The sequence below is a fragment of the Pleurodeles waltl genome, chromosome 11 (assembly GCF_031143425.1).
Source record: "Pleurodeles waltl isolate 20211129_DDA chromosome 11, aPleWal1.hap1.20221129, whole genome shotgun sequence".
Taxonomy (NCBI): Eukaryota; Metazoa; Chordata; class Amphibia; order Caudata; family Salamandridae; genus Pleurodeles; species Pleurodeles waltl.
Window position 1 is genome coordinate 284966666 of NC_090450.1, and position 13543 is coordinate 284980208.

Genomic DNA, 13543 nt, shown 5'->3' on the forward strand with positions numbered 1-13543 from the left:
CATGTCTTAACCTCTGAGCTGCTGGGCCTTTCCACCCCCCCCCCCATGCTGAGCCCTTTTTTGGCTATTTGGGGTAGTTCACGCTTAGGCCTTCATAACTTTTTGTCCACATAAGCTATCCATGCCAAATTTGGGTCCTTTTTTTCCAACATCCTAGGGATTCTAAAGGTACCCAGAGTTTGTGGGTTCCCCTGGAGGAGACCAAGAAATTAGCCAAAATACAGCTAACATTTCGTTTTTTTAAAAAAAAATGGGAAAAAAGGGCTGCCAAAGAAGGCTTGTGGTTTTTCCCTAGAAATGGCACCAACAAAGGGTTTGCAATGCTAAAATCACCTTCAGCTTTCAGGAACAGGCAGACTTGAATCAGAAAACCACATTTTCAACACAACTTTGGCATTTTACTGGGACATACTTCATTTTTACTATTTTTGGTGTTTTCAGCCTCCTTCCAGTTAGTGACAGGAATGGGTGTGAAAGCAATCCTGGAAAGCTAATCATTTCTGAAAAGTAGACAACATTCTGTATTTAGCAAGGGTTCATTTGTGTAGATCCTACAAGGTTTTCTTACAGAAAATAACAGCTGCAATAAAAAATATTGAAATTGAGCTGAAAAAAACAGCCAATTTTCTCCACGTTTTACTCTGTAACTTTTTCCTGCAATGTCAGATTTTGTAAAGCAATATACCATTACGTGTGCTGGACTCTTCTGGTTGCAGGAATATATAGGGCTTGTAGGTTCATCAAGATCCCTAGGTACCCAGAACCAATAAATGAGCTGCACCTTGCAATGGGTTTTCATTCTCTACCAGGTATACAGCAATTCATTTGCTCAAATAGAAAGAGTGAAAAATAGGTATCAAGAAAACCTTTGTATTTCCAAAATGAGCATAAAATAAGGTATTGAGAAGTAGTGGTTGTTTGCACATCTCTGAATTCTGGGGTGCCCATACTAGCATGTGAATTACAGGCCATTTCTCAAAAAGACGTCTTTTTTACACACTTTCTTACATTTGGAAGGAAAAAATGTAGAGAAAGACAAGGAGCAATAACACTTGTTGTGCTATTCTGTGTTCCCCCAAGTCTCCCGATAACAATGGTACCTGACTTGTGTGGGTAGGCCTAATGTCCGCGACAGGAAAGGCAACATGGACACATCACATTTTTACATTGAAATCTGACATGTTTTTTGCAAAGTGCCTAGCTGTAGATTTTGGCCTCTAGCTCAGCCGGCACCTAGGGAAAACCTACCAAACCTGCGCATTTTTGAAAACTAGACACCTAGGGGAATCCAGGATGGGCTGGCTTGTGGGGCTCTCAATAGGTTCTGTTACCCAGAAACCTTTGCAAACCTCAAAATGTGACCAAAAAAACACGTTTTCCTCACATTTCGGTGACAGAAAGTTCTGGAATCTGAGAGGAGCCACAAATTTCCTTCCACCCAGCATTCCCCCAAGTCTCCTGATACAAATGGTACCTCAGTTGTGGGGGGTAGGCCTAGCGCCTGCAACAGGAAATGCCCCAAAACACAACGTGGACACATCACATTTTCACAAAGAAAACAGAGCTGTTTTTTGCAAAGTGCCTAGCTGTGGATTTTGGCCTCTAGCCCAGCCGGCTCCTAGGGAAACCTACCAAACCTGAGCATTTTTGAAAAGTAGACACCTAGGGAAATCTAGGATGGGGTGACTTGTGGGGCTCTGATCAGGTCCTGTTACCCAGAATCCTTTGCTAACCTCAATATTTGGAAAAAAAACACGTTTTCCTCACATTTTGGTGATAGAAAGTTCTGGAATCTCAGAGGAGCCACAAATTTCCTTCCACCCAGCATTCCCTCAAGTCTCCCGATAAAAATGGTACCTCACTTGTGTGGGTAGGCCTAGTGCCCGCGACAGGAATAGATCACACAACGGTCAATGTTTGTCCTTACATGAGGCAACTGTTGACCCTGGGGTGATCCATACCTGACACAGGCTCTAGGTATAGGCACTCAAGTGGGGAGTGTTTTTATCAGGACAGGTGAGGAATCACTGGGTGGTAGGAATTTTGTGGATTGCAGCATATTCCTGTAGTTTGTGTGACAGAACTGCAAGAAAAATAGAGTTTTCTTCAACATTTCAGCTTTGCAGGGTATTCTGGGTAAGAAAACTTTGGGGAATCCACACAAGTCACACCTCTGTGGACTCCCCTGGATGTCTAGTTTCCAGAAATGTTTGGGTTTAATATGTTTCCCTAAATGGCCGCCGAACCCAGGTCTAAAAACACAGGTGCCTGCCTTACAAAACCAGTTTGTTTTGTGATAGGTAATTTTGATGTTTCCACAATACAATTTGGGGCTGAACTAAATTGGGGCTCTCCCAAGAGAGCACCCTCTCTGTGCTTGCCGCTGGATTCACCTGCTCTCTGGGTTGGTATCATATGATCTCATAATGCCATTGAGGGGTCCTGCTCACACGTGAAGACTGACCGACTAGTCGGTAAATGTCACCAGAACCCCAGGGAGGCACTGTAGGTCTATATTACACATTACCCCTTATGCAATTTGTATGTTACACGTGTATTTTGGGACTGTTAGCTTGAAAAGCATCTGTTTTTTGTTCAAACAAAGAAATGTTTGTTGAATAGGGTAAGTGAAATATTGTACTATACTTTTTGATCGTCTCCAGGAAAAATATGAAAAAATATTTAATTGTGCTGATATTAACGAGGGAGTTTAGAAAAGAATACCATTTGCTTTGTTAAGAACTCATCCTTCTTTACAAAATGCAGATTATTGTAGTTGTTCTCTGTAAAGTGCATCTGACAATGGCCATTGATTTGCATTAGAATGCTCAGGGTTTGTTTAATTGTAATTATTAAAAAGTTGATTAAGCAAATGGGCAAAAGAAAAAATTTGCAGAGTGGTTTGGGGTTGTTATGAAAATGAAACCCATATTTTACATGGACCATATACTTAACTTCTATAATTCATAGGACCCATGAATTATTTCCCATATTTCAGCGGTCCATATGCTACATGGGGTTTATACTTCACACGCTGTGCAACAAAACACCCAAATATGTATTTATATAAAGGTATTTATAAATATCTATATTTAAGAATATTAAACTATTTAAATCGTGTTTACTCCTAGATACACGTTTGGCTCAGCCCTCTTTGTGGGCTGGGTAGCAGGTGGTCTTACTATGATTGGCGGTGTGATGATGTGTCTCGCCTGCAGAGGACTCACGCCTGAGGACACACAGTGAGTAACAGTTTAGAATGAACAGCGTTCTAGTACTGGTAGTACGATTACAGTTTGTCTTTTCTTTAATACTATAGCTGTCGTATATCAAACTAAAATGTACTTAGTATATCAAAGCGAGGATTGATTTATTGGAGTTATGCAGGAAGCGAAGAAGTCCAAAGACTCAAAAGTAAGTCAGGAAATGTAGATGTAAAATAAAATAGAAGTGGTCCTCCAGGATGGATAATATTGGCATTTAAGTGTTCCCAGATAATATTTTATGTTTGTAAGTTGAGAGAGTTGTCAGTGGGAAAGGTATGTGTCCTATTTGAATAAATTTACTGACGATAACATCCTAATTTATAATGTGTTTGCTGATGAGGGAGGTAAGTCTTTTGGAGGAGAGTATTTTGGAGGAGTGTATACATAAGAGGCTGGAATGAGAAGGAATTTCACGAGAGAAGTTTGCGGTGATGGAAAGGTTCATGAGCAGCTTACACTAAACAATTAAAGGTACTTCATTTTTGTAAGTGGTTTGTACATTTAAGGGGAAATGGGGATAAGGAATGAGAGTAGCATAGTTTGGGGAAGGATGCCTTGAAGATGGAGTGTTAGAAATGCATGGCCAATGATGATTCTCCAAGATCACATAAGGGATTGTGGTTAAGCTTTTACACTAAATAACTGAGTATACCTATATAATCTATGGGCCTCAAGAAGGAACAGCTAGTAATGATGGCTTTGTTATTAAATATCAGAGAATGGAAAACGCTGGAAGTTTAAATCTAAGAAAAATACGTGGATTAAAAATTTTAAAAAAAATAAAGCCCTAGGCTAGAATGATAAAATCACGGAGCCCACTCTCCTTTGTGATTCTGCACAGCTAGGCATTCTTGTGACACAGCCAGGGTGCCATAAATGGGACTTGACAGTTTTGTCTCGAATGGGAGACCTCTGGACCCCGGATGGGATGATTTCCTTTGTTGATTTGCAGAGGGTATATCAATTAGTTCCCACCGAATACTATAGATATTTACAAATACGACACGCACTCCAGCATGCGCTGCCCAGAGACAGTGATCCTGACTCTTTCCCACTAGAAGACGAACTACTCGATGGCCACTGGTCCATAAAAGTGACCTCACTTACCTATTGTAAAATTCTCAATAACTCCCCAGATACACTATTTAGTCTCAGGGAACGGTGGGTGCAGGACCTCCAAGGTATTGAGGAAGATGAATGGGCTGAGACTCTAGCCTCAGCCAGAGAAGTGACCATCAGATTAAGATTCCACCTAATACAGATATAAATTCTGCACAGAGCTTACACTCATGTACGGTCTTAGCCAAAATGGACAGAACAGCCATTCCGGCGTGCCCACTGTGATGTGCGGGACAGGTATCCTTCTTATGATCTGGAGCTGCCCACTTTTACAAAAGTATTGGGAGAAGGTAGTGAACTGCTTAAATGAGGTGTGTGGAGGTAAGGTAGAACTATCAGCAAAATGGTGTCTTAATATCTGGGGCACCACTGATCTGGGTCACCTGGATCAGCTTTGGATGCCGCTAGGGCTAATGATTTCTAAACGCAATATCGCCCAAAAATGGAGAGCAGAGCAGGCACCACTGTTACCGGAGTGGGAATGTCATATGGATTGATGTATGAGGGCAGAGATGGATGTCTACAAAAGTAGGGGCTGGTCTTAAATATGGGGCAAATGGATCACCTACAGAGGTAACTTGTGTGCGCCCATAGTGGGCACTACCAAAACTGATATTCAAGGGAGGTATCCAGACCAGACATTGCTACTCTCCCTTGATTTGACGATTGTGATCAGGGGGAGCAGGGGGAATTGGAGGGAATGCTCACTTCTGTTGCATACGACTGTTATATGGATGCTGCATAATGTCAAGTACAGTTGATGTTGTTTGTTCTGTTGCCTACGGTAAAAATATATTTTTTTAAATAGATAACGTGATGGTTAGTCACCAACTATTTGGAAGTCATGTTTCAAGGTTAAGCACACATAAGAGGTCAGGACCATGGGCGTCCGCAGAATTTTTTTTTGGGATGGGGGCATAATTTTAATGTCATTCATCCTCCGACCCTTTTGAGAATGGCCTTAATAGTGCAAGCAGCGCAACACTACGGCGGCTCTAGTGTGATGCTGCACTGTGAGTCTGCCTCCCCCCTAACCCCCTGGGACCCCATGGTCAGGACTTCAAGAGTTACTAACAGACATAAACATAAATGGCGGATTTACAAAAGTGGGTTAATTTATAATAATTGCAAGGTATGTTTAGGTGCGTCTTTACGTTTTGCCTCATCCTGATTTCCCGAAACCAGGCACGGCAATAAGACATAACTTCAGAATGCCTTAAGACTGAAATTAGGTAGATGGGTATTCCAAAAAAGCAGGTACTTAAGTGGATGACAGTGGATGAAAAGGGATGTAAATTGTGCATTGTGCAACATACGCCAAAATACAATCATGAAACTGAAATGGATAAAATAAGTAAACATTTTTCTCTCGCATGAAAATATTTTTCACCAACACATCATCTCTTTCCCACCTAGTTTTCACTTGAGACTGCTAAGGTGACCAGGTATGTGTTTCAAACTGTTTGTGGGGTTTCTTCTTAAAGTTAAGAACTTGGTGGCTTTGTCCCCAAATTCAAACAACCTTAACTCTCCCATCTAAAGACATGACCATAAACCGTTCCAGAAGCTCTGCTGAAAAGTAGATTTGTACATTTGAAGAGCTTCAACTTGACAGACAGAATCCATCCATTGTCATTGTTCATTTCCACCTTATCAAGAAGTTTTGATAAAACATTGCTATCTATCTTACACAATCATAATAGAATATACATATTTTGAATGCCTATTCTGCCCTCTCATGTATTTTACAAATGCATATGTAGGACATGCACACTTGTATTGTTGGTGTCAGTGTCAAATAATTCATGGTGTGACATATGCATACATACAACCTGGTATACAATAACTTTTTTATGTTTCCTGGGCATGTGCATTGTTCATGCATGTCACAGAGTAGGCACCTTGACACCTAGCCTGCCACTTTCCTCTGGCTTCCAATTCCTGCTTGTTCCAGACTGATCCAGTGACACCGCAGATGCCTGGGTTTTCCCACTCACCATTCTGCCTGCTAACAGAAGCCCCACCAACTCCATGACCCACTTAATGCCGCACCCCAAAGGTGCACCAAAGGCAAGCCCATCGGTGCCCATCTGTGCCTGGACTGCTCCCAGCGCCACGACCCATGGCCCTCCTTTCACCCGAAGATATACCATGGCGAGCTCTACACCCTCGACCCTGGATGCCGCAACAAACACTGCCACCGCACGGACCCATGCTCCACGTTAGAGCCTTTCATCTGCACTCACTGGCACGTCACCTTTCCACAGCATAAACACCACTAGCCTCACTCCGAACATACCACAGACACCACCTGAACAAAAACACCAAATCACAAGCGCCCTTCTCATCGCACATTCTCTATGCAAGCATTCCACCGAATTATGGGACCTCATTGCCACCTTCGCACCTGACATTGTCACCCTCACAGAGACCTGGCTCAACCCCATATCTGCCCCAGTCATTGGCACAGCGATCCCCGATGGATGTAAATCACTCACCAGGAGTGCACCACCAATCCAGAAGGAGGAACAGCCATCATCCACAAAGAGAATATACAGTGCACCACCACCATGGACAACACCACCACCCCCTTGAAAATTCCACTCACATGACAAAACAACCATCAGAGGCACCCTTCCATGCCAACTGCCAGGCCCATGCTCCAGCTTCTGCAATACCATTACAGACTTCATTGTGGCCTTAGCCTTAGACTCCAAGGACTACATCTTCATTGGCGACCTACATTTCCACATTGACAACCCCAACAACAATGCACCCCTCCTCAACAGTATGAGCAGCCTCAGATTGACCCAGATCATCCATGACTCTACACACACTGCAGGACACACCCTGGACCCATTATCACCTCCAGCAACTGTGTGAAATGCAGCCATGTCACAGAATTCACATGGACTAATCACTCCATCATCCACTTCAGCATCTCCAGCCCCGCACCTCCACCCTCAAGATCACCAGCACTCCCCCCAGAGGTGGAAAAAATCTCAGAGACCAGCTGGTCGGATGCCCTCAACACCTCCAGCTCCACTACCACAACCAACCTCAAACAGGGAGTGCAAAACGTCAATGCCTGGATCACTAATTGCAGCAGCAGTATTGTCCTCATCAAGAGCAACACCCAGAGAAAATCCTTCAAAAAAGCTAGCTGGTACACCCAGGAACTCAGAACAGTGAAATGAGACAGCAAACATCTGGAGAGGAGATGGTACTCCAGCAAGGACACCTCCGACAGAGCAGCCTTCAAGACCTTCCTTATCCTCTATTACCGCATGATAAGAGCAACAAAGAAGACAGCCCTTGCCGCATACCAGTGCCAACACCAAGGAACTTTTCAACATCATTAAGGAATTCTCCAACCCAGTTGACTGCAAAGACAGCACCGAAGCGTGCAACACCCTTGCCCACCTCTTTTACGACAAGATCACAACCATATACAGAAACTTCAAACCTCAATTCAAACCTACGGACCTCCTCGAAAGATACACCACCACCATAACTGATATATACCACACACTGGCCACCCGGAACATCCTTTCCACTCAGGATTTCACCTTCACCATGAAATCCATCTACTCTGGAGCTTCCACAGACCAATGCTTGCACCACATCTTCAAACTTGGAAACCAAAGGATCGGCCAAGAACTCACCACCCTTATCAACACCTCGATCACCACCGCAACATTTCCTGAGGCCTGAAAACACACCAAAGTCAGACCACTCCTTAAAAAACCCTCCGCTGACCCCATCAAACCCAAAAACTACCGGCTAATCTCACTTCTTCCATTCCCATCAAAGGTACTAGAAAAGATCATCAACAAACAACTCATGGCATACCTGGAGCATAACGAGGTACTCAACGCCTCCCAGTCTGGTTTCCACAGCAATCACAGCACTGACACTGCCTTCATGGAAGCCACAGATGACATCTGAACCCTCCTCAACTGAGAAGAAACAGCAGTTTTAATCCTCCTTGACCTCTCGGCAGCCTTCAACATCATATCCCACCACATGCTGATCAAAAATCTCCACCACATCACATCCAAGGGGACACATATGGATGGATCATCTCCTTCCTCACCAGAAGAACTCAGAGGATCCACCTCCCACCTTTCAACTCAGAACCCAAGGAGATCACCTGCAGTGTCACCCAGGGCTCATCCGTCAGCCCAATTGTTAGACCTAACAGCCCCCAACTTTTTGCCTGCCTCCTTCCACTTTACTGACACTATTTTTGTTGGTTTTAGAACTCTGCACACTTTACCATGGCTAGCCAGTGCTAAAGTGCATATGCTCTCTCCCTTAAACATGGTAACATTGGTTTATCCCCAATTGGCATGTTTGGTTTCCTTCTAAGTCCCTAGTAAAGTGCATTACATGTGCCCAAGATCTGTAAATTAAATACTACTAGTGGGCCTGCAGCATTGATTGAATCACCCACATAAGTAGCCCATTAACCAGGTCTCGGGCCTGCCATTGCAAGACCTGTGTGTGCAGTTTCACTGACACTTTGATTTGGCATTTAAATGTACTTGTTGAGCCCTACACTCCCCTTTTTGCTACATATAAGTCATCCCTTAGGAAGGCCCTAGGTAACCCATATGGGAGGGTGCTATGTAGGTAAAAGGCAGGACATGTACATATGTATTTTATATGTCTTGGTAGTGAAAAACTCCTAAATTCGTTTTCCACTACTGTGAGGCCGGCTTCTTTCATAGACTAGCATTAGGACTGCCCTCATAAACTTTTTGAGTGGTAGATTATGATCTGAAAGAGGGTAACCAGGTCATATTTAGAATGACCAGAATGGTATTTGAAAATCCTGCTTATTGGTGAGGTTGGATGTTATAGTACTGTTTTAGAAGTGCCACTTTTAGAAAGTGAGCATTACTCTGCACTTAAACCCATCTGTGCCTTACAGCCTGTCTCCAATCAACGTCTGATCTGTGCTGGTTGACAGCTCCCTTGTGCATTTTACCCAGACAACCACAACAGGACACTCAGTCACATCTGCATTCATTTGCCTATCCTACAGCACCTGGTATTCCCAGGCGGTCTCCCATCCAAGTACTAACCAGGCCTGACCCAGCTTTGTTTCTGAGATCAGAAGACATCGGGTGCATTCAGGGTGGTATGGCCGTAGGTAACCCATAGGGCAAGGGTACTTTGTAGCTAAAAGGCAGGAAATATACATATATGTTTTGTATGTCCTGCTAGTGAAAAACTTCTAAATTCGTTTTCCGCTGCAGTGAGGCTTGCTCCTTTCATAGAAAAGCATTAGGACTGCCCTCATATACTTTTTGAGTGGTAGATTCTGATCTGAAAGGGATACCCAGGTCATATTTAGTATGGCCAGAAGTGCCACTTTTAGAAAGTGAGCATTTCTCTGCACTTAAAACCATCTGTGCCTTACAGCCTGTCTCCAATCATAGTCTGGTCTGTGCTGGTTGACAGCTCCCTTGTGCATTTCACCCAGATGATCACAAACACAAGACACTCAGTCACATCTGCATTCACCTGCATACTGAATGGGTCTTCCTGGGCTGGAAGGGTGGAAGGCCTGACGCTTACATTTCAAAGGCCAGTAGCCTGCTCTCACACAAAAGACTGATAATTTCCCACAAGGACCCTGGCATACAAGACTGGGCTGAAAGGGGATCTTGTGGACTTCAAAACCACTCTTTTAAGTCTCCCCCACTTCAAAGGCATTTTTGCGTATATGAACTGGGTCTCTGACCCAACCAACTCAGACACTTCTGGACCTGCACCTGAACTCTGTCAGAAGACTTGCCTGGCTGCCAAAGGACTCTCTGGACTGCTTTACTGAGAAGGAATGCTGCCCTGCTGCTGCCCTGTTGTTACCCTGCTGGCCTCCTACTGTACTGGAACGACTCTGCCTTCCTCCAAAAGTGCTCTCCAAGGGTTTGCATTGAGTTTTCCTCCTCTTCTGAAGAGTCAGGGACAGCAAAGACTTCAACTGCTAGCTTTTTGCTAGTACCCTACTCTAGTGACTCCGGAATGACTTCAGCAACGCCAACGACCTGCTCCTGCTCTGTGGCCCCTGCTGCTCGCAACAACTGCAGCCTGCAATGCGAGTCTGATATTGCAGCAACTCCACTGACGTCACTCAGTGTCATCGCGACACTGCAAGGTCGACACATCACGTCCTGACGGACCAGGTCACCGGGTCACAGGGAATCGACGCATTGCGAACTATGCCACATCATCTCCTCCTGAATCTGGATGAAACCAAAGCCTCTGCTTCAGCTGCTCCGTAGTGAGGACCAAACGCCTCTCTCCTCGGAAGTCGTAAGGGACTGACACCATACCGACTCCAACAACACCTCTTTCCAACTCTGTGCGACGTCCTTGTTCTTCGTTTCCAAATGTTACTGTACCTTGAGGTCCATGTGACTCTGTAACCGGCACCGGTGGTGTCGGATTGTTAGGAACAACTTAGTCAAAAACGATGGGATAGCCCCAGTTGGAGCTATTGTGTTTCCTAGGCGCTTTAATTGGATTCAATCTTTAGAAATTCATAACTTTGCTTGCGTACATTGGATTTTCATCCTTTCAAGAGTATTTTATTCAGATAAGTGTGATCTATTTATCCAGACCTATGTGCTATATTTTTGTGTTTTTTTCACTGTGTTACTGTATGATTTATTGCACAAATACTTTACACATTGCCTTCTACGTTAAGCCTCACTGCTACCAGAGGGTGGGTATAGGATAATTAGGATTGCGTTGTGATTTACCCTGATTAGGATTGTGGTCCCTACTTGAACAAGGGTGCATACCTCTGCCAACCACAGACCCCATTTCTAACACCCATGCTCTTCAAAGCATATATGACCCTGCTAGCCAACATCGTCATATCCCATGCTCTCAACATAATTTCGGACGCAGATGACACCCAACTCATCCACTCACTCGCCAACATCCCCTGCACCAATAGAACCAACTTCCACAGACCCATGACAAGTGTTTCTGCCCGGATGAAGAACAACTGCCTGCAGCTGAACACAGACAAGGCAGAAGAACTGATCTTTGGCAACAGCAGCAACACATGGAATGACTCCTGGTGACCATCAGACCTAGAACCCACACCCACTCACTCCGACCAAACCAGGAACCTCAGAATCATCATTGACAACAAGCTCACCATGAAATGACAGATCAACGCTGTCTCCTCTACCTGCGTCCTCACTTTGCGCATGCTACGCAAGATCTTCAAGTGGCTACCCCTACATATGAGCTGCACTGTGACACATGCCCTCCTCACCAACAAACTGGACTACGGCAACGCCCTCTATGTAGACATCGCCACACACCTCCTACAGAGAATTCAGACCATAAAGAACGCTGCAGCCAGACTCATCCTCGGCCTTCTCGGATGAACTCACATCACACCCCACCTCAGGTAACTCCACTGGCTTCCTGTACAGAAGAGATGCCAATTCAAGCTGATGACCCACACACACAAGGCTCTACACAACCAAGAACCAGCGTACATTAACCACCATCTGAACTTCCACCAACCATAAAGAAGACTACGTTCTGCCTCCTTTTCACTAGCCCATACTCACTGCATCTACCAAAGCAGAAGTGGAGGACACGTCTTCTCTTACATTGCAGACAAAGCCTGAAACAGCCTCCGCACGCACTTCCAGACCATCACCTCACTTCCGGAATTCCGAATGGCCCTCAAGAACTGGCTGTTTGAAAAGCCTTCAGGACCTGCACACGCCTGGATACCATATTGGGTGATTAGTCATGCTTTATAAATCCTGATTGATTGATTGATATATGACTGTTAATGTGTGTGTTGGTGCATATGTACCCTTGGATCTGACTAACAGTCATTCTTGGAAAGTTGATGTGGCATGTTTCTTGGGCTCGAGGATGGTCTCAGATGGTGGACCTGACTGTAAATTTCTGAAGCTCGACCCACAAGCCATGTGTGATATTAATATTTTATTGCTTTTTTCTCAGTATTTTATTTAATTTGTTGTGTTGTGGGGATTTAAGAAGGCATAATGTATACTACCATGCTTAAGAGATGCAGCTTCTTAAGATTATATTCAAGGAGTTTCAAGCAATTGTATGACACTTAGTCAACTCCAAAAATAACAGCAGGACTAGATTAATGGTTTTACATACTTAGGAGACTCAGAAGGCTGGATTACTCCCTTGTAAACTTACCCCAAACAAAGAACAAATAAGTGTTGGTTGCGCTTGAAGGTTAAAGTTATTGTAACATACTCTGAGGTTAAAGTAATTAGGGTTAGACTTTATCATTTAAGGAAGTGGACGTTAGACCTTGTGTTTAATTAGGTGCAAAATAGATCTTAAGTATAATATAAGTGTAGTTTAGATCTGAATATTGATGCAAATGTAGGCTGGGTGGGACCATGGAGTTCAGTTGGGTGAAAATTAGAAACTTATTTCAAGCATGTGTAGATTAGATCTCAAATTGGAAGGCAGTGAAGATTCATCTTAGATGATGGTTTGCATGGAGAACCATTATAAGATCAAAATTATTGCATGTTAGATGTACAAACTACCTATCAAACAGTGAATTTTTCTAGAACTAACCCCCCTGCGTGTATTTCACGCATTAAATATACTATTATGCAATGATCTTATCACATGTTTGAACTGACACTATGGTGGTGACAATTGAAATAAGCGTCGGCAAAATATATGTCTGGCATTCAATATGAGACTGCCGAGCTGTTGGCTTTGCCACTGGTTGTTTGATTTGGCACTCTTTATTAAACAAAAAAAGCCAGAGTATGTCAGACCCATTCAAAGACATCTCTCTGGGTACATGCATGCATATGTGTTTTGCTTTTCACTAATGACTGAGCTGACAAAATGTTTTCATTTCATTGCTGTGACTATTTTTAAACCTGTGCTTTCAACATGCTAATCTCCTTTTAGGGACCTCACATAGAGAAATACAAAATGTCTTCTTTGGACTAAGAAGTGCACTCCAGAGATTTTTGTCAGCTCGGTCATTAGTGAATAGCAAAATAATGTGTGACAATCTAGGGATGGCCAAAAACATTTCAGGAAGACTGCCACCCCACACATTATATGGGTGGACATCTTTGAATGTTTATTTTTTAAACTTTGAC

The 13543-nt window shown here is 43.7% G+C and overlaps 1 protein-coding gene and 1 pseudogene across 2 annotated transcripts in view; one reads left to right on the plus strand and one right to left on the minus strand.

Annotated features, from left to right (window-relative positions):
• CLDN18 (claudin 18) overlaps positions 1-13543 on the plus strand; it is a 74239-nt gene that overhangs the window by 37167 nt on the left and 23529 nt on the right. For both annotated transcript variants that reach the window (XM_069215437.1, XM_069215436.1), the window contains exon 4: positions 3132-3242. In XM_069215437.1, the coding sequence (XP_069071538.1) occupies positions 3132-3242 (111 nt within the window). The remainder of the gene's footprint in view (positions 1-3131; positions 3243-13543) is intronic.
• On the minus strand, positions 9427-9545 carry LOC138266679 (5S ribosomal RNA; annotated as a pseudogene).